Here is a 22,666-nt window from a genome sequence, read left to right on the forward strand (position 1 = left end):
ATCCTCCTTCTCAGAAATCCTCGTCTTCCTCCTCAGGAGTTCTCCTCTTCCTCCCTCTCCTCCTTCTCCTCAGGAATCATCATCATCTTTCTCCTCCTCCTCCACCTCCTCCTCAGAACTCCTTATCTTCTTACTCCTCAGGAGTCCTCCTCCTCCTCCTCCTCAGGAGTCCTCCACCTTCTCACGTGGTCTCCTCCTCCTCCTCCTCTTTAGGAATATTCCTCCTTCTCTTCCTCCTCTTCAAGAGTCCTCCTCCTCTTCCTCAGGAATCCTCCTCGTCCTCTTCAGGAATCCTCCTCTTCTTCCTCTCAAGAGTCCTCCTCCTCTTCCTCCTCTCCTCAAGAGTCCTCCTCCCCTTCCTCCTCTTCAGGAGTCCTCCTTCTCCTTCTCCTCCTCCTCCTTACCACCAGACAAAAGGACACCTGCGAATGTTCCTTTGCCTTGGGAGACTTTGGTTTAACCACAGAAAAGAGGTATCCATTCTTCAAGATAATGTAGAACCTGAACTGCCAGAATCAGGCACAGTCTCTGACACAGGCTGGGCCATAGCCAGAACTGCATCTGCTCACAACTGCAGTATTAGTACCTTCTCCAGAACTTTGAGAGACCTCTTCCTTCTGACTCCATGTTTCCTTTGTTGTCCATTTGGTCCATTTGCTGCAGTAGCTGCATTGCACCCTCAGCCTGACTGGTTGCTGTTCTTTGTTCAAGGTTATATCCCACAGGTCCCCCTGTAAGAAACAGCAGCAAGAACAGAAACACAAGCTCACTCTCTCCACACTCCCTGCATACCCAATGGCAGACCCTGAAACGGAGAGATGGGTCCAGACTCTGACTGACATGACACGTGGGAGCTTTCAAAGAATCAGTGCAGACTGATTTGGAGGCTCCCATCTCATAATCCAGCTCTGAAAGAGCTACGCAGCCTAGCTCTGTGGGTGGGAAGTCGTTATGCAGGAAGAGAGTCTCGGCCAAAATCATCGGTGACCTAACCTCACGTGCTGGGAAATACCAAACACGATTTTTAAAGGAAAACTAATACCAATGTAATCCTTGCAGCTTTTGATTTAATATGACCAATTGGAATGAAACGATCCAGGAATTCCTTCCTTACAGAAACTCACTTGGTTACAGCCCATAGTAAGGGCTGCTGGACTAAACTCACACTTACTTTCTTTGGAGGAATTCTGTGTAGGAGACCAGCTGGAAGCTAACACCAAGGCTCACTTGTAACCCCTGGAACAAAGAACTGTTTTCTCAGAGGGTGCAGGCAAGGACAGGAGACAAAACCTGATAAGGGAGCAGGGGGTGGAAATCCCCCGAGCCTGTCTGAGGAACTTCTCAGACACTTGCAGGAACGGGGGATGAATCCCAGGAAGGCTCTGGTGAGATAAAGGAATGCAACAAAAGACATTATTCACCCTCTGTAGAGAGTTAACTGGGCCTGGCCTTGGGGGAAGAAACATGCTAAGTAAGATAAGCACCAAGAGAACAAAGACTGCCAAAAAGTACTTGAACTGTGGGTGAACTATCCTAATTAGCATGTTAAGAAAACCACCCACCAGCAGGAAAAGCCCCCTACCCAACAAAGCCCCTTCCTCACTGAATATGCGCAGTAAAAAGAAAGGACACTGCAACTTTAAGTGAAGAGGAGGCACACAAGAACCAATGGAAGCAAACTACGGAACTGCCACCGCAGCAGAGGGGCAGTTTGTAGTGAACGGTGGACATAAAAGGGGAAGGCAAAGTGCCAGGGGGTGGGGGAACTTCTGGACGAGTGCTCCTACAGAGCAGTGACCTCCCGTTGGCTGGACCAACGCTGGAACCCGGACCGGTGATCGATCTCTCCCCGTCTCTCTCTCTCCCCCCCCACCTCTTGCTCTCCTCTTCTCTCCTTCTTTTATTCTTTTACCTTTTCTAGTAAGTAACGCAAGGCATAAACCCCTTCAGCTGTGGCGAGCAATAAGTTTTTCTGCTACCCAATTATTTACCAATGAGCCTAGCTATACGGTGATGTACTGGATAGAGTTTGTTAAGATTTGTTGCTTAAAAGTTAGGTAACTAGCAGGTGTTGTGTCTGTAGGTATGCAGATAAACTGTGTACCTTGGAAGCATTGTTAAGAAAGGAACAGGGAAGAGACATGAGATTCTTTGGTTGAAATGATGTAGATGGGTTAGGAATGCTTTATGAGTAGATAGGCCGCGCATTCGGTAAATCAAAGAACCTTGAAACTTGGTACTCTACGTAAATTAGACAGAGAAGCTAACCTTGTAGGGTAGATAGGGAAGGTAGACTGGAATAAGCCAGCTTGTTACAAGTGAAAAACATGTAAACCAAGCCAAGGCATAGACGGAGCATGCGTAAAGACTGAGTTCAACCAGAGGGCACTGTGATGAAGACTATCGACGACCACCAGAGGACCCGAAAGACCACCGAAGGGCGCATGCCTCAGAGACTTTTGCATATGTTAATGAATTCCGGGAAATGACATGAATATTTAGATTATTCCTCGGAAATGTAATGAATATGTATATTCTAATTGTATTTAACCCCTGTGGTTACGTGATTTGGCACACACGCTAGGTGGAGCGACCCCCTGTGCGTCCAGCGCTGCAATAAAGAATACTGCTTTCTAAAACTCCAAATTGAGTCTTAGAGAGTTTGTTAGGAACGTCTTCGTTTCAATGGAATAAAAGTCTTTGTTTATGTATAGACCTGGAGTGTCGTTTCACCTTAATCCACACCGAGGGAATTTACGAATCTGAGTCACCTCTCCCTCCGCACAGGCGGGACGTGACATTCTGAAAGGAAAAGTTTTGGGCTTACAAGAAGATGAGGGCTGTTTCACTACAGCAGTTTATCTGTGCAGGCTGAAGATAACCATGCAGCTAGGAGCACCTGAAATTGCAGGCCATTGTATATGCAGTGAATCCCTGCAGAGCAAATATGCTGGGATTGGCCCTTTGAAACCAGTTCTACAGGAGCAAGAAGTATGCCCTGGCCATCTGAGATTGCAAGCAAGCCCACAGACCACATTTGCATAAAGGCTCAGCCAGTTGCGGAGCGGTCCAAAAGGTTCCTGAAATGGGGGCAGCATGTCATCATGCAGAAACAGGCAGAAATCCAGGTATGATGCAACTGTTCACCTCCCAAGGAACAGGGGGAGAAGAAGCTGTTCCTTTTATACTACCAGGCAACTTCTTCTGTGGACAATCCCAAGAGGAATGAGTTTGCCTCCTTGGAAAATACTCTCTCTAAGAGTTGGAGAGGGAAAAAGGCCAGGAAGGCGCTAGGGTGGCAGGGATTTGAACTAAACTTAGAACGGGTATCAGTATCCAGAAAATGGATGAAATGCACTGGGACATTTGGGAGGATGGGCAACAGCCGGGAGGAGGAGAACAGGGGCGTTGGGGAAGAACCTGTGAGCTAAAGGGTCTGCCGAACAGCAGCTCTGTCAGAGCAGCCTTTTAGCCTGTGGGCTAAAAGAGAAAGAATCTTCCCCTCCTGCAAGGTCTTTGGAGAACAGTGGGTTTAGAAAGCAACTGCCAATCCCTCTGGAATGATCCTGTCGTAAATCTGCCTCCCGATGCCATAGTGAGAAAAGTCATGACGCTGTTCAAAGAAGAGAGAGGTGCCTGCAAGGCCATCTGCACAGAGGAAGGACACTGGTGGGGGGTGGCAGGTACTCACACCGAAGCCAGTGTCAAGGTGTCAGCACCCACTGTTGGCCCTCCATCGAGTTCTGCACGAAGGGGCATCTGAGGTAAAAGAGGACTGGAGTCTTGAAGACAAGGCAAGGGCATCCTTCAGGCTCATCTCTGAGAGGCCACGCTCACCCCTAGAGTTTGTAGCTTGACAGTCAGAAAAGCTTGTGTCGTCTCCCTCTAAAGCTCATCCCTTGGCTAAGTTTGATGAGCAGGAATCAAAAATGTCTCCATGCAGGTGATGCAGGTGAAAAGGGAAAAAAAATACCTGAAGGCATTTTTATGCTTGCCACTTTAAGAATCCAGGACTAAACAGATGCTCTCGTCTCCTTCTGAATATTCTGTAGCTTACTGTTTCAAATCCATGCTTTGCTTTACTCATATGGTGAACACACTCAGCTCCAGTTCTAAAAATAAGTGAAATAAGTAAGAACTGAGCTTACAAAAAGTCACAAAAAGGAAGCAATCTCGTAAATGGCTACTCCAAGTATTTAATTAGAAATCGGGATTTTAGTACCTCTAGCCAACAAGATCTATACCCTTAATCTATATTCAGACTCATGTTTCAAAGTATCACTTAAAAACAGAAAATATGCACTCATTCCAGTATTAGGCTTTCTGCTTTTCTAGAAAAATCAACAAGCAGTTAAAGAGAAAAAAAAGCGTTACATGACACGGAAAGGGGGATGAGCAGCAAATTGAGCGAGCTTGCAAATCCTACATGGTTACTGACATAAAGAGACGGGCAGGTAGCAAAGAACCATAGCAAGATCTTACAAGAGTGGGTCATTGTCGCAAAATAGTAGTTTTGAGGCCGCTTAAAGAATCACTGGCAAAGGTATCAGCAAAAGTGATTTTAATAGGAATTTGTAAAAGCGCAAGTTAACAGAATTCGATGGCAAGGTTCACTCTGTTACTCATTACGTGGATTAAGCGTACACAGGGAAAATCGTGTCAGAATTGTATTGGAATGATTTATAGAAAGACCGAGGACAAAAGGCTAAGGGAGACCCTCCTGTTGAGTCACGAGGTTCAGAGAAGACCCGGCTGGATCCAACCTTAATCTCAGACTTGGACAATGGCTGGTGTCTAATACAAAAAGGGTAAGGAGACCCTCCCGTTGAGTCACGAGGTTCAGAAGAGATCCAACTGGACCCAGTCTTAGTCTCAGACTTGGACAACGGTTTATGTCTAATACAGAAAGGGATAGGAAGGACCTCCCGTTGGGTCACGAGGTTCAGAGTAGGCGCCTTTGCTTTCTAAACTCCTCCTCAGAGAGGAGCCTAGGTGCGGCTGGATCTACCCGTAGTCTCAGACCTGGGCAACGGATTTATACCTAGGGGTTACGTGTGTTTAGCAGCAATTTAAAGTTTTGAGGTAAATCATAAGATTCTAACAATATTTAATCATTAATCAATTTGGCAGCTACAGAGTAAGGTAGTCAAGTTTACTACAAATACTAAAAGAACTTAACTACAGATTATACTTATCATTGATTATACACATAAACACACAAAAGATCTAGATCAATTTTTATATATATATATATGAATATGGTACCAAAGCTAGATAAGTTTACAAGGGTATACCTGTTAAAAATCCGCCTCGAGTCTCGTGAAATAGTCACGTTAAATGCCTTGGCATTTCTCAACAGGCGAAGGGTTGAGCCCCGAGGAGTGTCTTGGCCAAGGAGTGTTTCAGCCCAGGTCTCAGTGATCCTCCGAATCGCACAAACTCAAGAGTTTGCGAACTCTGAGAGGCGTCCCACTCAGAGGGAGGTTCTGGGTGCAGCCCGTGCGGTCCAGGAGAGCTGAGATGGTCTCACTAAGGACCACTGTTTATAGTTCGTCAGATGACTGGCTTTAGTCATCCGTGACAATTCCCAAGATCTCATCAACAATGGTGCCACTCCCCTCAAATTACAACTCAGAGAAGTGTGTCAGGGAAGTGATGGATTATCCCCAACCTTGTCCCCCACCTGGGTTAGGTAACGGAAGTTCTGGGACGGCCAGTGCTGTTCCTCACTCCTGCCGTGCAGGAGTTCTTGGAGCAGTCAAGGGACACTTCACTGCCCAACTCGTTACAGGGGGGCCAAAGTTTATCAGGAGTTCCTGAGGTCGTAGAGTGACACTGGAAAAAAAAAAGGGGGGGCAGGAAGGAACGCACCACCACAGTCACGGAGCAATAAAATGGCAGAGGAAACTCTGTACAGAGAGGTACAGAGTGGGGATGCACGTGGGGAAAAACAATCCTGGCTTCACACACAAAATAGTGCTCTTTGAGCTGACCAGTACCACTGGGCAGTGACACCTGGAGATTCTGATAGCTCAACACTCAACAGCACCCCAAGAAAACCCAAATCCAAATCCTCCATGAGGAATTATGAGCAAAAGAGCTTGTCCAAAAAGAAAAAAAAATCAAGAGGTGGTCTGATTACAGTAGACAAACTCCTTCCTGGGGGCGGGAGGGGGGGAATGCTCAGACTGAATGAGGTCTTCAGTCTAACAGAGTACTCGGAAAAAAAGGACAGAAGGCTTGAAGTTGATGCCTCACCAATTTAATTTTGAAATCAAGAATACACTTTAAAATGATTAACTGTTTTAATCTTTTCTGGAATAGCGTAACTGCTGGGGCAAGATACAGGACTAAGAGAGAACTGCCAGATTGCATCATGAAATAGCCCTTTCTGGCCTTGTATTGTATGAATCTACAACTCATGTCTTGGCTAAAAGAGATTAGAAAGCATTTGAGATCCTGGTCTCATTCTTCACTCATTTCCAGCAGTTTTAGACTGGAAACTGATGGGGGGCGGGGGGGCAGGGTGAAAGGACTACATTTGTATGAGCAGGAAAAGAACGGGCTTCAGCCTTCTCCCGTTACAATCTCTGCATGAAATACATTTGGGAATTGGGTAGAATATAAGGCAACAAGGGAGATGAATTGACATGGTCTGTACATCGCCATAGGAGGGGAAAGGTGAGCATAAACACTTCCGATCACAACGCTGCATCTGGGACTGGCTGCCACGGACTTGTGAATATTAAGTACAGCACAAATTTTCTTTTTTTAAAAGCTACACTCTATGAAAGAAAGACTCCTGCTAGACTGTTACTAATATTGGGCCTGCCTCTGAAAGGCAGTCAAGAACGAAGCTTGAAGTTCGCCATCACGAGCCAGCGTTGCACCCTCGTGCTGAAGGCGGCCAACAACATCCTGAGCTGCATTAGGAAGAGTTTTGCCAGCAGCTCGAGGGAGGTGATCCTTCCCCTCTGCTTCAGGGCTGCTGAGGCCAGTCTGTGAGCTCTGTCCAGACTGGGCTCCCCAGGACAAGACTGGGGAGAGCCCAGCAAAGGACCACAAAGATGATGAAGGGACTGGAGCACTTTTCGTATGCAGAGAGGCTTTGAGAGCTGGGACTGTTCAGCCCGGAGAAGGCTCAGGGGGGATCTTATCAATGTACACCTGATGGGAGGGAATGAAGAAGAGGGAGCCGGGTTCTCCTCAGCAGTGCCTTCTGGCGGGACAAGAGTCAAAGGGCACAAATTGCAAGACACAAAATTACATATGAACACAAGAAGAAACTTTTTGACTACAGCTGTGGTCAAGCACTACAACCAGTTGCCCACTGAAGTTGTGGCGTCTCCACCCTTGGAGTCCACTCAAAACCTGAGGGGACACATCCTGGGCAACCTGCTCTGGGTGAGCCTGCTTGAGCAGGAGGGGTTGGCCTTGATGATATCAAAGGTCCCGTCCAACCTCAATGATTCTGTGAAATCCAGAGATAGAGATCTTCTTTGGAATCACCGCGAGAAGTTTAGTCAGCAAACAAACTGACGGGAAAGATGCGTGATAATCCTCATGTGCACACACAACGTGCAATTCCATGAGACTTAAAAGCACTTTGAAAACAGCAAGCTCAAATGTGTTTTGCTGTCAGCCTCAAGCTGAGAGGCAGCATTCATCAGCCGACTCAGAGGAACAGGCTGGGAGGCAGCTAGAAAACTGTTCCTAGTTCTTCCCTTGTCATCCCCGGCTCACGTCTGCAAGTCAGTGCACTGCTTTGTCTAGTTGCCGAGTTCTCACCCTGCTGTGATTCGACAGATAATGTTAACACGAAGGCGTTAAACAGGAAGACCTCTAGTTAATGGCATGGGAACCTGAAAGTATATGACTTTTCTCCAAATATGGGCAATGCTGCTTAGATTCTGTCACCTACGGAAGAGAAGGAAGAAGAAAAATGGGGCAAAGGATCACTCAGGAATGAAATATGAGGAAGGTACAAGAGACATTAAAAATATTGGTATGTGCCCTGGAAGACTATTTTGTCGTCAACTGACCTGTCCACACCCGACTGTGGGCATGAGGTCCCTGGTCCGACTTCCACTCTTCTCCTCTTCACTGTCTCTTCCACTGCAGCACCTTCTGACACTTCAGTTCTTCTCTTGACCTTCGAAACATTGCAAGCTTGGCATTGATAAAGTTTGATTTTAACTTTTCTATTTTAGAATAAAATTCAGAGTTAATATACATTCATAAAAAAATATACACTCATACTTCGCAAAATTGTTCATGTTTATACAATGAAAACCAAAAAATGATTCGGGAATAAAAGATTAGCTTCCTTATTCAAACTGAGAGGCCACCTAGAGAATTATGCTCAACAGTTTTAAACAAAAACCACTGCTTTCCAGCACATCCTATTTGCTCCATCTTCAGAGGAGAGCCTCTGAATGTAACTAGCAGGAATGTAATGCTAGCAGAGATAGAAAAATTCTTTTGGGGAATTTGGACAGGACATCTTCACTAATTCACTCCATCTTCAGACACTTACCGTATTGAAAACAAACCTATCCTGAGCTCTCATTAAACAAAAACTTTCCTAAGAAGCTTAACTTTGTTGTTTATCACATATACAGCACCTAGGAAACTACTTAATTATTCAGAAATATCAATCTCATACAGACTTTCACAGTGAAGAAACCATTGGACAGCTCAGCTCAGACTTGTAGAAAATAGATCTAACTGAAGCCAGCGGGGCTCGCAGGTCCTGAGGCAGGGCTTCCTTCAAAGTCTGCTGGAATTGACAGGAAGATTTCTCTCAACTTGGATGGTTCTAGGTGAGAATTCCGTGCCACTTTACACTGCCTGACTGACACCTAGAAATAGCAGAACTGAAGCATTGCCCATATATATATCCTGCTTCTCCAGATTATTTAGAATTAAAAAAAAAACAAAACCAACAACAAAACAAAAACACACACACCCCTTTCAAGCTCATAACTGGCCTTGTTTACATCTTTACCTGTAACAGAGGTATTATAAAATTTGGTGAATATTTAGACTGGACTTTCTTTAACCAACTTAAAAGTAGATTTTTGCATTGCACCTCACTTTTTGAGGACAAGATAAACTACTTAGAAACAATGCTGGACTTGCAAATGACATGTTGGAACTGAAAAACAGCAAATACAGCTCTTTCAGAACTAGAATTCCTGGCTATGAATACCACGTCGATGGGATGGGGACAATTGCTTTTCTTGAGGAAGTTGAAGGAGTCTTCAGAAGATAGGAAGGAAGTGAAGAACTGTTAGCATCACTCTGTGTTTTGGGCACCAGGTGGAAGATGCAAGGACATCTGGAGCACAGCCTCCAGAGAACATTGGTCAGCTAACCTCTGATCCATACGTATTTTCCTGAAGAAAAATCCCTGCCAACGGAAACTGGAAACATCAGTGCCTGAAAGCAACAGCACATTATGCTGTGCATAATTTTAGAATAGAAACGCTGTACAACTATCTGGGGAGGGTAATTAAATACTGGAGCAAGGTGTACAGGGCAGTGAGTGAATTCTCCACATTTAGAAGTTTTTACATCCAAACATGGTATGTTTGATAGGGGATGCTACACGCAAACAAACGGGTGAGATTAAGAAACGACTAGTTGTCTATTTTATAAAGAAGACCAGATTATCTACTAAGCAGTCTTAAGAAAAACAGCAACTTTTCTCAGGGACCAATAATCAGAACAGGAAATAGTCAGAATAAACACGCGGTTTTCACAACAGAGGAGGTTAAATGTAGAGTCCCACAGAGGTCTCAGCTGGGGCCTGAGGCTGTTCAGGGAATTCACAGAAAACCCAGAAAATGACACACTAGTGAGGTGACAACATTTGCTAATTACACAGAAGACATTATTACCATTATTACTATCATTATTTAGAAAAACAAATGCATTCTTTCATTAGGAAAATAGAAACAAAGAGTGTGAAGTTGAATGTCAACAAACGTAGTCAAGCACAAGGAAGAAAAACATGCGTTCCATATACATGTGCTGGCTCCAGCCTAGCTACTGACATTGAAGAATGAAGGTTGGGAGCCACTGGGCATTGCTTCATAAAAATACTAGCTGAAGAATCAGCAATGGTTGAAAAGGCAAAGAGAGATTCAGGAAATTTTAGAAAAGCAATACAGGACAAAAGAGAACACCTTGTTGTGCCCTATTTCAAATCCACAGCCATACTGCACGCAGTTTTGCTCCCTCTAATTCAAAGACACAGCAGGTGAAGGGAAAGGGAAAAGACAGACATAGATCATAGATGTTTCCAGAAATTATCCAAACATAACCATAGCGACTTACCACAAGACACGTTTTGCTGAAAGGAGTGGAGTTCTAGATACACAGTGCAAATGTAGGGATAAGGCACAAGATGGACATTCTCATGTTTGAATCTCATCTTTGATACTCTCTCCCATTTACTCAAACCTGAGAACAGCGATAGGACTCAAGAACACAGCACTAACATTTCAAAGGAGCAGCAGTCCTGACAATGTCTTCTTGTAAGGCTTCAGCAGTCATACCAACTGAACATACGGATAAGGGAGCAATCTGTCAATATGAACTTTGTGAAAAACCACTAGTAACATATGACAAGAAACATTCAGCCAGGTGACTCCCACAGCGGGTGATGAACTAAGAGTTATGCTACAGCCCGACACACAGATTGCAGGACAACTCATCACGCCAGGCCTCTGAACTCGCAGTTCGCATCAAGGCCCAGTGCTGGCTGAGCATGTGGATGGACTTCCAAGTCCTAGAAATAGACCTTCGTGAATCAAACACTCCTCAAGCACACAGGCAAAACTGGCAAACCAAGCAGAGGCTTCGTTTGTTTGGGTGCTTCCTGTCTGACGATGCTCTTGGCTACTTTCTCTTCCTGGCAGGAACGGGCGTAAGTTGCTATCGTACATACCAGCCTCTGACAGAGAAAGAGGATGACCTCCTTCTCGCCTGTTATTACGAGCTGTGGCAATAATGCAGCCTTCCAAGACTGGAAGGGAATGCCTTGGAGGCGGAAACACGTGGGTGTTCATTACTCCTGGGCACCCAGAACCACAGGAGGTGATGCCAGAGGGCCTGATCTGATTCACAAATTGACACACCTTACGACAGAAAAGGCTTCTCATTCAACTAACTTACTTTTCTCTTCAACAAGAGCCTCAGGAGAGTTACTTCTTAATCCTTTACACTACAGCAACTACAACAGGAACAATAATTAACGGTTACCATTTCTTTAATTTAATGATTGTCAATTCAAACCAATAAGCTGCAGAATATGCAGCAGACACGGCTAAGTTCTGTCCAGTTGCGCAAGCAAGAAGAAAGAGATGAAGGCTAGCCGGGCCCTTGATGCACTCTGATGAAAAAACATCTAGAGGGAGGAGGAGCCTGTAGTAAAGCTGCTGGCCAGAATAATCCAACCTCAAATGTCTCAGCACGTACATACCAAAAGTGAAATCCCCAGGAAACTACACTCAACAAAGCCTGTGCATGCCAATATTTGAATATTGGCTCCATATGCCTATGCTGTGCAATGGCACAAAGCTTTTACAGCGCTGCCTTTTGACAGCAGGCCAGACGGACGGCAGCTAAACGCCCCTGTAAACTCTAGGGAAGAAGGAAAAACTCTGGTGATTGGTCTCAAAGGAGTAAGGGGGATGAGCAAAATAAGGCAAATACTGTGTGGAGGACATTTGCTTCACTTTTATTTCCAGACTTCAAAGACTACATTGAAGAGGGGACCAGGATAACTGGGTGACAGTCCTGCAGGCTTTGTGTGTCCAAAAGCCTGTCTGGTCTTCCAACTACCTCAGCTCAACTACTTCTCCTCGTAAAACTCACTCTGTGAGGTGCTTTTTGCTCCCCTCAGCCATCTATGTTGGTGCATAAGCATATACTCACATTTGCTCCCACCCAAGAAACAACTCTTATACTCAACATCCCTCCAGGCAACGTAAGATTTCATGGGAACACTATCCTGTTCTCTCAAGTTCAAGCTCAAACTTCTTCCTGTACAGACTGAAGACGGCTTTGCAGGTACAGTCCATCCCCAGAGGCTCATGGATATGACTTAATCCTAATGTACCTTAGAAGAAAACTCCTGCAGTCTTCTCTACTAGTGGGCCACTGTTGCTGAGCCTGTAAGGAGCGTTTTATGTTTTATTAACCTTTTTAAGCAGTGCACTAGCTTTGCTCGCAGTCACATTAGGTGGGCTTCCTGTGATTTTATATATACACGTTCATTTTCTCTGGCTAAATCTGATTTGGAATGCAGGGGTGTTCATCTGAAAACACTGCAAAACACTCTTTTCACATCAGTTCTCTCTCTGGTGAAAGCAACGACTGAGGAGGATCTTCAGCTAAAGTAAAACTGCAAAGCTTAAAGGTGTCATACTCCAGCGAAAGATCTGCACGCTGCTGGACATGAATGTTGAATTAAGCCATGCCCAACAGATACAAGTCATTGAATCTTTTCTTTTATGAGTAGGAAAGAAAGGATACACGGAAAGATAGTGAAGCGGTCTGTAGAAAATGAATGTAAATCATCAAGATTTCCAAGGATTACTTGAACGCTTCCTGGAGAGGCCAAAAAAAGAAATGAAGGAAGAATATTAACACTATAGCCACAATTCCACTGTCAAGGACAGTTTCAAGGCTTTGGAAAAAATTAAAATTACTTTACAGTTTGCTTGAATCATGGAAGAGCAGGTTGGTCACAAAGTAATGGCATCATTAAAAGAACATCCACTGGTTCCACTAGCTCCACAGCTATAAGGAAAGCATGTGCAATTTAGCATTAGATTAGCCTCTGTCAAGCTAGCTCACCAGTACTGCCATGGCTCCTGAAAAAATAAGAGGGTTTGACAGCTGGTCAAGCCTGAGAAGTTAAAAGCAGTGGTCAGGCCTGGGGCTGAAAGAGAAACCATGGGATTCAGAATGAATCTGAACAGGAATCAGAAAGGAACGGGGTGCAACTAGCTTGACAAAGAGGGGTTTTCATTTGTCCAATTTTAAGTCAATAGCTTCTTGGAAATATTTCAAATAAAGGCGTTACTCGTCTACGCTAATTCTGCCTGTTGATGACATCTTTCATTTACGTCTTTTTTTTCACCCTCGTACTCTCCAGAGAAGTTCCCCATTTCTCACACTTGAAATGTTGCATTTGACAAAATGTCCTCAGTCCCGTAACAAACACAAGATTTGCTCAGCCTAACATTCAGCTAAGGTCCCGTGGAGCTGCTTCATCTCCTACCTCTAACTCCTTGACAGCACTTCCAGTGTGGTCGAGATCAGGAGTGCTGTGAAACAGAGAGAGTTAGCCCCACACCGATCAAAAAGCAATGGAGGTACATTCATTGCGAGAGTTTAAACAGCAACAGAACATCATTCCCATTGCACAGACAAAATACTTAGCAGGCAGGTGAATTCCTAATTTATTAAAAATTAGTAAAAAACATCCATTATTCCACAAGGACTGTTTCTTGTGAATTTTCTGCCCATTTATATTTTGTGTGTCTGAGGATACAATGGATGAGAGATCAGATGTTTTCAGTGGATCCTCAGTAACACCTAGGATTGGTTTTTTGACAAGGTGCCTGCAAACCAGCACCTTTGTCTTCCAACCTATCGCGATTCTGCTCAAGGGCCTGGAAGGCGGCACCGGCAGGACACGTCTCTTAATGCCCTCCACGGTGCAAACCTGCAGAGGAACGGGCCTTCGCAGCACTGGAGTCAGGCCCTGTGGTGCTGGGAGTTGTGTACTGCCCGCATCAAACTTTGTTCCCAAATATTAACTACATCTTTTGTAAGCCACCTTCTTAAAAGTTGTTTGCTGCTAGGTATCGGCCAACAATAAAATGCACAGGGAGAGAGAACATCTTAAAGAAAAAGACGTCTGGTATATGGTCTGGTAGGCAGCCATTCTCATATCCTCCACATTCCAGGTCCCCAGCCAGAACCTGGTTAGAGATGAGGACCCTCCTTCCTCTTTAGAAAGGCGCTCTCCTTGCCTGATACAGAACAAGTTAATGAAAGGAATTACACAGCACACCGCAGCAGCAGGACAGATGTCACCCACTCAAGACTTACGCTGTGGTCATGAAGTCTTCATGAAGCAGCAGGGAAACTAAAGGACGATTCAGGAAGGGACTTTGCCGTGGTGACGAGGAAACAAGGGTGGAAAGAATGGAATAAAGCAAGGCACCATCCAGGGTTTCATGACAAGGATGTCAGACCTGCTATCTTACTGTGGAGGATTCACCGGTTGGGTTGGGGGGGGCTTGGGGAGGACGGGGTGATTATTTTCTTTTAAGCCTGGAGTGTAGCGATGCAAAAACAGAGTCATCTTTGAGTTGTTAAAAAAGGGAAAAACCTTCATTGCTACCTGGTTTTCCCTGGGGATTCCAGAGACCTTCAGTGAAGATGACCTCACTCTAGCGAAAGCCTGCACACGTGTAGATCATCAGCTCTATGATCAGCTGGGATCAGCTCTTGCAACTCTTTCAATGTTCTTTTGGGAACCTGTCCTCAGATCAGTCACCACCTTATTGTGGGGCAGGGAACAGGATTTTCACTTCCCAAATCCGCAGGCTGACTGATAGCACTGCTTTGGGCATAAGGCTATGTAAGCACTTAGGACTTACTCCTTTACTCTCTCTTACGAATTGGGAGTGGATCCACATGCTTTGAATAAGTACGCCCTATTCACCACAACCATGACACAACGGGGAAGGTTTCACGAGTTGCGCTGTAAAAGGAGTTGCTTTTGCTATGTTTGACCATGTTGATGTGAAGACTGACTTGATGAGCTCACTACCAATTCCAGAAGTTATTATGAAACACAAAAGGTGCTGCAAAAGTCTCACGTCCTCCTCCCTCAAGTGTAACAATGAATTGCAAGAACTGATGTTGCAATGCACACAAACCGTGAGACATGCAGGGGCAATGACAGACTGCCAAACTCAAACAAATGTAGTGCTCTCTTTACCATCAGGGGATCACACACCTGCAGGCTGTTCAGAAACGTGCGCACACTACTGGCAGTGCCTTCCAAAGGGATTACGCTGAGGGAAAGAGCTTAGTCACAGACAAGAGCAGCATTTCAAGGATCTTCTGAACGCCACACGACACCACAAGACAGACAACACAGCTTCCTCTCCAAAATCAACGCAGAGAAGGGTTAATCCTCCTGGATCTGACACTATTCCAGCAAAATGCTAATAAGCAAAGCTAAAGAAACAATTGCATTTCAATTCACCCCAAAATAAAGTCATGCAACAGAATTTCAAAGAGCCAGCCTACTTCTACAAAGGAAAAGGGAGAGCAGCGTTGCACGAGATTTAACGTAGCTTCACGTCTGGAGACTGCCTAATTGGCGTGATGTTCATAGCACACTCCCTTCAATTCTTCTGCAGCTAACAACAGTCACTTCCAGAGTAAACCCAGGCTCTGGCAATGTCTGTGCACGTCTGATTGCAAAAGGAAATCCACTCACACTCATGAAACCACTCTACTGGCAGATGCTTGAGTCATTGTCTATGGCATTTTAGCTCTGCTGCAACCTCACTGGCATGAAAACAGTGTTTTCGGGATGGCACAATGCTGTCCTGTTTCTCTGATGCAGGGACACTTGCTGACTCAAAAGGATCTCAGTCTTGGTTTCTGCATGGTCACCACCATCTGAAAAGAGATTTAACCTCAACAGCTTATAAGGCTTTCCAAAAGCCTTTCAGGGCATCGACCCTGAACTGCTGTCTGCTGATGATCACAGCCTTGAAGGATGTACACAGGGAGCCAGATTATGCGGAGCCACTGCTTTGTTTTTTTTAATTAATATTTATGAATACTGTCATTATTAATTATTTATCACAGGCTGAGACAGCTCAGACCAAGTCTGAGCTCTACAGGACACTCCTTCAGCAGGACACAATCTATAAGCACCTGGTCTGGACTACTACCCTTAAACCTGAGCAGCTCCATCTCCTTTTGCCAGAGTAGCACAAACTTCTGTGATTACTATAGCCCACAGCCTCCAGGATTCGAGTCCTCTCTCAAATTAAAAGCTCCAGAGCTCCTTGAGTGAGCCGGTCAAGGTTCTGCCCACTCGCAAAAGCACTTGCCCATCATCTCTGCGTGTCTGACCAGCAGACACAAGCAGGTTCTTCCAGGACAATACCCTCAGGGAAAGTCTCTTTTTCACCTCTAGAAGATCATCCTCCTTTCTTGTTTGGCATCTTCCCCACCTGACCAGACTACTCAGGACCCTGTGCTTCAGTTACTTTGCTGGCTACTAACTAGAACTTCCTTTTTGAGGCTTACCACACAACCGTTACCTCCCACAACCCTCCTACTCATTGTCCCCTGCACACCCAAAGGCTCTTTTCCTTTCTCTTCCTTGCATGCCTGCTTCCAAAGCCTCTTCCTACACCCACACTTGAGCGCCAGATTGCAAGGCCAGCGAAAGGCACATTGCTAACAGCAGACAGCCCAAGAAATAAGTACGTATGTTGAGTACAGAGCTCCAAGGCTGTACTGGTTTTGGCTGGGATAGTCAATTTTCTCCATAGTAGCTAGTATGGGGCTATGTTTTGGATTTGTGCTGGAAACAGTGTTGGTAACACAGGGATGTTTTCGTTCCTGCTGAGCAGGGCTTACACAGAGCCAAGGCCTTTTCTGCTCCTCCCCCCGCCCCACCAGCGAGCAGGCTGGGGGTGCCCAAGGAGCTGGGAGGGGACACAGCCGGGACAGCTGACCCCAGCTGGCCACAGGGATGTTCCGCACCACATGACGTCACGCTCAGCATATAAGGCTGGGGGAAGAAGAATCACAGAACCATTAAGGTTAAACCACTACGAAGGGTCTAGAGCTTCTCAGTTAAACACTTACAAAATTTGAAAATGCTGTCAGTAAAAACAGCTTCTTTTTCCACTGAAGCACAAAATCCACACATGGCAGTGAAGTAGGGGCATTTTTTACAGCTCAAATTACTCTCTTACGCCAATGCTCGGCCTGTGCAAGTGCAATAGCAACTTTTAAGTGGCCACTTTCACGGCCAGTGAAAGAAGGCAAGAAACGAGGAGCCCCCAAGATCTGAATTTAGGGTCTCGTATTAACCCTCTGCTACCTGCAGTCATCAAACTGCAGGTTGACTTTTCAGCTTTAACGTGCTTACCTGTTGAAGCTGCCATACCGGCTTTTAAATTTGTACACCAGCCTGCCTGCATGAAGAAACCTCGTTTCAAGCAACGGACAGGTAAATGGTTTCAACAACATCTTTCTTTCTCCCTGAATGCCAGCCTAGGGAAGCAGGAGAGTCAAAGGTAAATTACTAAACCCCTTCACCACATCTCATTCTGTCATACGAGAAGGAAGGCTTACGTGCAGTTTTTGCTCGAGAGGACATTTGCAGAGAGAAGAGATTTCCTACCAGCATCTCCTACCATCAGAGAATCGCTGATCCAAGTGCCCATTCCAAGACAGCAGGGTATTTTGGGGCAGGATCAGAGGACAGGCTCCGGGCTGATGGCGGCCCCGCCTTCAGCTGCCCTGCTCCGGAAATGTCACTACCCACGCCCCTGAAGCTCTGCAGGCCTCTCGCCCCGGGGCTGGCAGGAGAGCCCGGGCAGGACCTGCCGCAGCCCCTGACCGACACAGGCTGTGAGGGTCAGCCCGGTGCTGTGGGTCCCGGCAGCCCCTGCGGGCACAGCACTCGGTTCTCTCCGCACCCGCACGTCTCCCCGGTGCCCCCGCCGCCGCCCGACAGCCACCAGCGGCAGGCAGTCCCCTGCTGCCCCGCAGCCCCGGGGGCGGGCGGGAGGGGCCGGGGCTGGCCGGGCCTGCCGGGGGAAGGCCGCGCCCCGCCGCGGACGCCGGCCCAGCGCCCCGGCCTGCCGAGAGGGGAGACGCCGCCGCCTCCTCAGCCCCGCTGCCGGCCTGCGAGGCCTCCGGGCAGCCCCGGCGCTGGCGACCACCGGGCAGCCCACCGCCCCACTGGAGGGGAGGCGCCCCCGCCACGGCCCCCGGCCCCGCCGCCCGCCCTTGCCTCAGGCGGGGCCGGGCCGGGGCTGCGGCCGCAGCGGAGCCGAGCCCAGCCGAGCCGAGCAGCACAAGCGGCGCCGGCAGAGGGCCGCGCCCCCCAGCGGCGCGGAGGTCCGCGCCCCGCCGCTGGGCGAGGGGCCGGTGCCCGCCCGGGGCGGGGGGTCCCGGCGGCGGTGCCCGAGCGGGGGCGGCTGCAGGCGAGGCCGGGCTCTCCTCGGGCTGCTGGCGGTGACGAGGGGCTGGCGGGCAGGACTGCGCTGCCAGGGTGGGCTGGCAGCCCTGCGTGCCCGCGTCCTCCCACTGGGCACAGCCCTGCCGCTGGTTTGGGGGAAAGCCCCCGACTGGCATGTTCGTGCCTTGAGCTGATCGGGTGGGCCCGAGCGCGACCGGCTCCTGGCTGTGTGCACCGGGACGTGGCCAGGCTCTGACCACCGGGGACAGGGGATGGCCTCTGCGGTGTCTCTGACGAAAGCTGCCCGGGGGGATGCCGGGGGGTCTCCTGGTCCAGCCAGAGATGGCTCCGTGCGGACGCCTGTGGAGGGGACCCCCGCCCGCACACCTCAGGTGGGGACAGGACAGCTTGTTGGTGAGCTTTCTGATCAAGGGGGACCCCACCTCAGAGACCCTGGCAACGCTCGCTCAGCAGCCCATGGCTGCACCATTCGCACAGCAGGACTCTGGGCAGGTCCCTGGGGACGCTGGCGACTGGCCCCAACTGCAGAGGGGAAGGGTGGACGTGGCATGGCATGACATGTCGTGACATGGCACAAAGTACCCTGTGTGCCGCAGCTCGGCAGCCCCTTTCCAGCCCTGGTGCAGGCGTAGGAGGGGGCAGAGGGGCAGGACATGCTGGTGGCGGGTGCTGGAGGTGGCCAGCGCTGTGCTGCAGAGGGGGCATCACAGGTGTGGGGGGGGATCCAGGAGACATCTTACTTGCGGCGAGGGAGGCTGGGGGTCGATCCTCAGCTGCTGCAACAGCTCCTTTTATTCCCTTTCTGCACCACAGAGCTCCCTGCTGCACCTCTGCTCGGGGTCACCGGGGCTGCCACCTCCCTCTGCTCCAGGTCCCCACGGCCGCATGCTGCTCTGCACTGGCTGCTGCTGCTGCTGCACTTCAGAGGCAGCTGCATTTTGGGGCTTGGAGCACCTTGGGTTCCAGTGTGAGCCCAAAGTATCAGAGGAGTTGGCCTTTACCTTGTGGCAGGTCTTGCTACTGGTTTCAAAGGGTAGTCAATGTTAACTCTGGTGCCTAATGACAGTCCCTTGACAGTGGCCCTGGTAGCTCATCCCTTTCTCTCCCAAATTGCAATGATGTCATGTTTGCCTTTTCTTGGTTTAGGCACCTTTCATGCAAAGATTCCCAGAGATTTGTTCATTCCTCTGCCACACACACAGAGCGGGATTCCTGGAGGGCCACAGAAATGCAACAGCAGCAGCGTTAGTCTCATCTGGGTTTTTTGAGAGGAAACTCCCTCTTAGAGAGCTGTCTTGAGCCTTTCTGGCAGCCACGTTTTACTTCTGAAACAGACATAGCTGAAAAGCCCCGATGATCAGTGACCTAGGTGAGCAATGATCAAAAAAAAGCCACTTTTTATCCCATGAAAGCCTGACAGTGACGTTTGTAGGGAGAACAATGTCCCAATTAGTTCTCCTGTGCCAACCACAGAAACAGATTTTGGTACAAAAGAAGAGGCTTCTAATTAACTAAATAAAAACCTAAACAAACCACAAAAGCAGACACTGATCTGCCTTCTTGGGGCACGACAGTCAGAATGTCACTTTGCTCTGTAAAGGACACCCTTTCCATTAAAACGAAGGGTTCCTCCTTGATGAACCATGAGGCAGTCAGTGCTCACTGGCTTCTGACGGCAGCCCAGCCTGGGGAACCCAGCTCAGACAAGCGCTTGCACCACTTTGGTGCTTCTAGGGTGCGCCTGGACTCCTCCTGACTCTCAGGAAATGTCTATAGATCCCAAACATCGTTCTTGTAAAACAAAAAGATGGTGTTCATGTCAATCTACGGGGAATGAGAAGGTCTTAAGCTTCTGGAATAACAATTTGCATTTTATTATCCAAAAAACCAGTAGAGTGTAAGCAGAGTCAGGAGACAAACAAAGTTGACATGGAGCCTCGCAAAAACTGCTCCGCCCTGGCGAGACCCCATCTGCAGTACTGTGTCCAGTTTGGGGCTCCCAAACAAATACATTAACAAAAAGCCACTGACCCACACAAGCAAACCAAGTGGAGGCCACCAAGGTGACCAGGGGCTGGGAGTATAGGATGCATGAGGAGAGGTGGGGGGAGCTGGGTTTATTCAGCCTGGAGTAGCAAAGGCTTGTGGGGATCCCAATTGCTGCCTTCAACTACCTAATAGGAGGGTGCAGAGAGGCCAATGCTGGGTTCTTCTTAGAGGTGCATGGTGATAGGACAAGAGGCAATGGGCACACCAACTAGGTACATGAGGGAGAAAAACTACCATGAGACGGGTCATGTACTGGAACAGAGCCCAGAGAGGCTGTGGGATCTCCATCCCTGGAGATACTGGAAGCTTAACTGGAGGAGGACCTGAGCAACCTCTTCTAACTGAACCTGCTTGGAGCGGGAGGCTGGTCTAGAGGCCTCCAAAGGTCTCTTCCCACCTACATCATTCTGTGATACACTTACCAGCGGTTAACAGAGTTATCAAGAAAACTTCAGATAGATTTCAATGAAACGAAGTGGGCGAACACACGCTACTGCACACAGCTAATATCGTGTGAAAGGAAAACCCTGTTAGAAAAGGAGGAGAAGACAAAGGGTCAGCATACTAGAAGGTAACCGATGATATACCCAGGGCCACAGTCCCAGGACATGCACCTTTTCTACTTCACCTCCAGCTTCCTCATTGCACTCCACATCTTTGTGTAGGAGAAGAGAAGGCCGGACACGCTCCCAAAGGGATGAGTCTGTTTGGAGGATAACTTCTGAGGGTCTGCTCAATGCACAGAGCAGACATTTGCTCTTCACCTCATCCTGAGCAGTTCTAGCAATGCACAGACGGGCTGCCAGCTCTCCCCAGGCTGCTGGTGGTGACCGTGGACCTCCCTCCCTCCGCAGCATGTCCTGCGAGTGCCTTTCTGACTGCTGAGCTGGGGGAGTACACGCTGGGGGACAAGGCACCTGGTGAGGGTGGTGGAGGACAAAGGCCAAGTGGGAAGTGTCCTGCTGGAGTATTCAAAGCTGTGGCAGCAGGTGACAAACCTGTGTGGAAAGAAAAACGGTGTCCACCTTACAGAGATTTTGGTGCATGTAGGGGCAGATTTCCAAGTCTCTGCAATTCTGACAATCCGCCAGGTAGGGTCAGTGTTTCCAAAGAGCTCATCTTCCCAAGAAAGAGAATTAGGTTGGAAGGGACCTCTGGAGGTCGTCTGCTCCAACCCCCTTGTCTCAAAGCAGGGCCTTTTAGCTTCGACATGAAACCGTGGATGAATGCCGCTACCTTACACACACAGAGGGCTATTCTTTACGATTACACCGGCTCTGGGCTCCCACACAGGGACTACAGAAATGCAAACCCAAAGGACAGCCCCTGTTGCCAAGAGCTCACTCATCACGCAAGGACAGCACCCAGCTCTCCCTCCAGTCCCAGTGTCCCTGGACACATGGCTCCTCTCCTCGCTCAGTCCGTGTACAGCATCAGGTACAGCAGCAGCATAGCCTGCCCAGGAAAACAACTGCAGATCAAGTGGGCATTATGCAAGAAAATCACGCCAACATATTTGTCCAGAAATAGGAATGAATACCCTCCCTGAGAGTAATGTCCCGACCGTGCTCCACGAAATCTATAGCCCCCTTGGATGCTGGCGGGAGCAAGCTAGGAAAATCTGAATGCCGACACTCAGGAGGCTTCTGTGTTCAGCTCTAGAAAAGATTCCTCTTCGTCCTGTTTTCCTGTTACAGGACAGCCAGTGTTACCTTTGCAGGGCAGGAAACAAAGCTTATCCGATATACATGTAAGTGCGACATGAAGTCAGAGCACAAATCGTTACAAAAACGGGGGTGGGGGGGAAGCCCGGCCCAGCCCCTTGGGAGCCCCGAGTGTCCCCAGGGAGCACAAAGCCCGGCAGCTGCCCTTCCTCACGCTCCTGTCCAGCTCCTTCTGCCAGCTCCTCCCTGGAAAAGCAGGCACCGGCATCCTCAAACATCCCGGGGGCCGGGCCGGGAAGACCCCCGCCAGGGACAGCCCCGGGCGGTGCTGCCCAGAGCCCACCCAGCCCCGCTGTCCTCCCGCGGCACCCACCCTCACCCCAGCCCACGCCTTCTCCCCCGTGAGTTTGTCCTCGCGGCAGCCGCAGCAGGACCGCGCTGCTCTCCAGCCCCAGCGTGCGGGGCCGGGCTGCACGAATGGAGCCCAAGGGGTCTCGTCCTGCGGGCCGAGACCAGCGGAGACCTGCGAGGGAAACCGCCGCGCACATCGCACGGACGGGAGCAGCAGCAGCAGGAAAACGCTCCAGAGTTGTTGCACTCGCAGGGCAACGCTGCACGAGTGGGATGTACCGTCCCGAGAGCGGGGCTAGCCCAGACGCGGCTGGCTAACGAGCCCGGCGGC

At 48.6% G+C, this 22,666-nt stretch overlaps 1 protein-coding gene across 1 annotated transcript; it reads right to left on the bottom strand.

Moving 5' to 3' along the window:
• Positions 1 to 388: 388 nt before the first annotated feature.
• LOC142077153 (uncharacterized) lies at positions 389 to 17,480 on the bottom strand. The gene is made up of 11 exons (XM_075139320.1): positions 17,419 to 17,480; positions 17,213 to 17,337; positions 13,295 to 13,340; positions 12,966 to 12,984; positions 12,544 to 12,618; positions 10,342 to 10,467; positions 8,967 to 9,007; positions 8,043 to 8,152; positions 4,058 to 4,112; positions 1,115 to 1,187; positions 389 to 731 (listed from the first exon to the last, which is right to left on the bottom strand). The coding sequence occupies exons 2-11, from the start codon at positions 17,311 to 17,313 to the stop codon at positions 580 to 582; spliced, it is 798 nt and encodes a 265-aa protein (XP_074995421.1). The 5' UTR covers positions 17,314 to 17,337; positions 17,419 to 17,480; the 3' UTR covers positions 389 to 579.
• Between the last annotated feature and the right edge of the window lie 5,186 nt (positions 17,481 to 22,666).

This window comes from Calonectris borealis, unplaced genomic scaffold (assembly GCF_964195595.1).
Source record: "Calonectris borealis unplaced genomic scaffold, bCalBor7.hap1.2 HAP1_SCAFFOLD_164, whole genome shotgun sequence".
Classification (NCBI taxonomy): domain Eukaryota; kingdom Metazoa; phylum Chordata; class Aves; order Procellariiformes; family Procellariidae; genus Calonectris; species Calonectris borealis.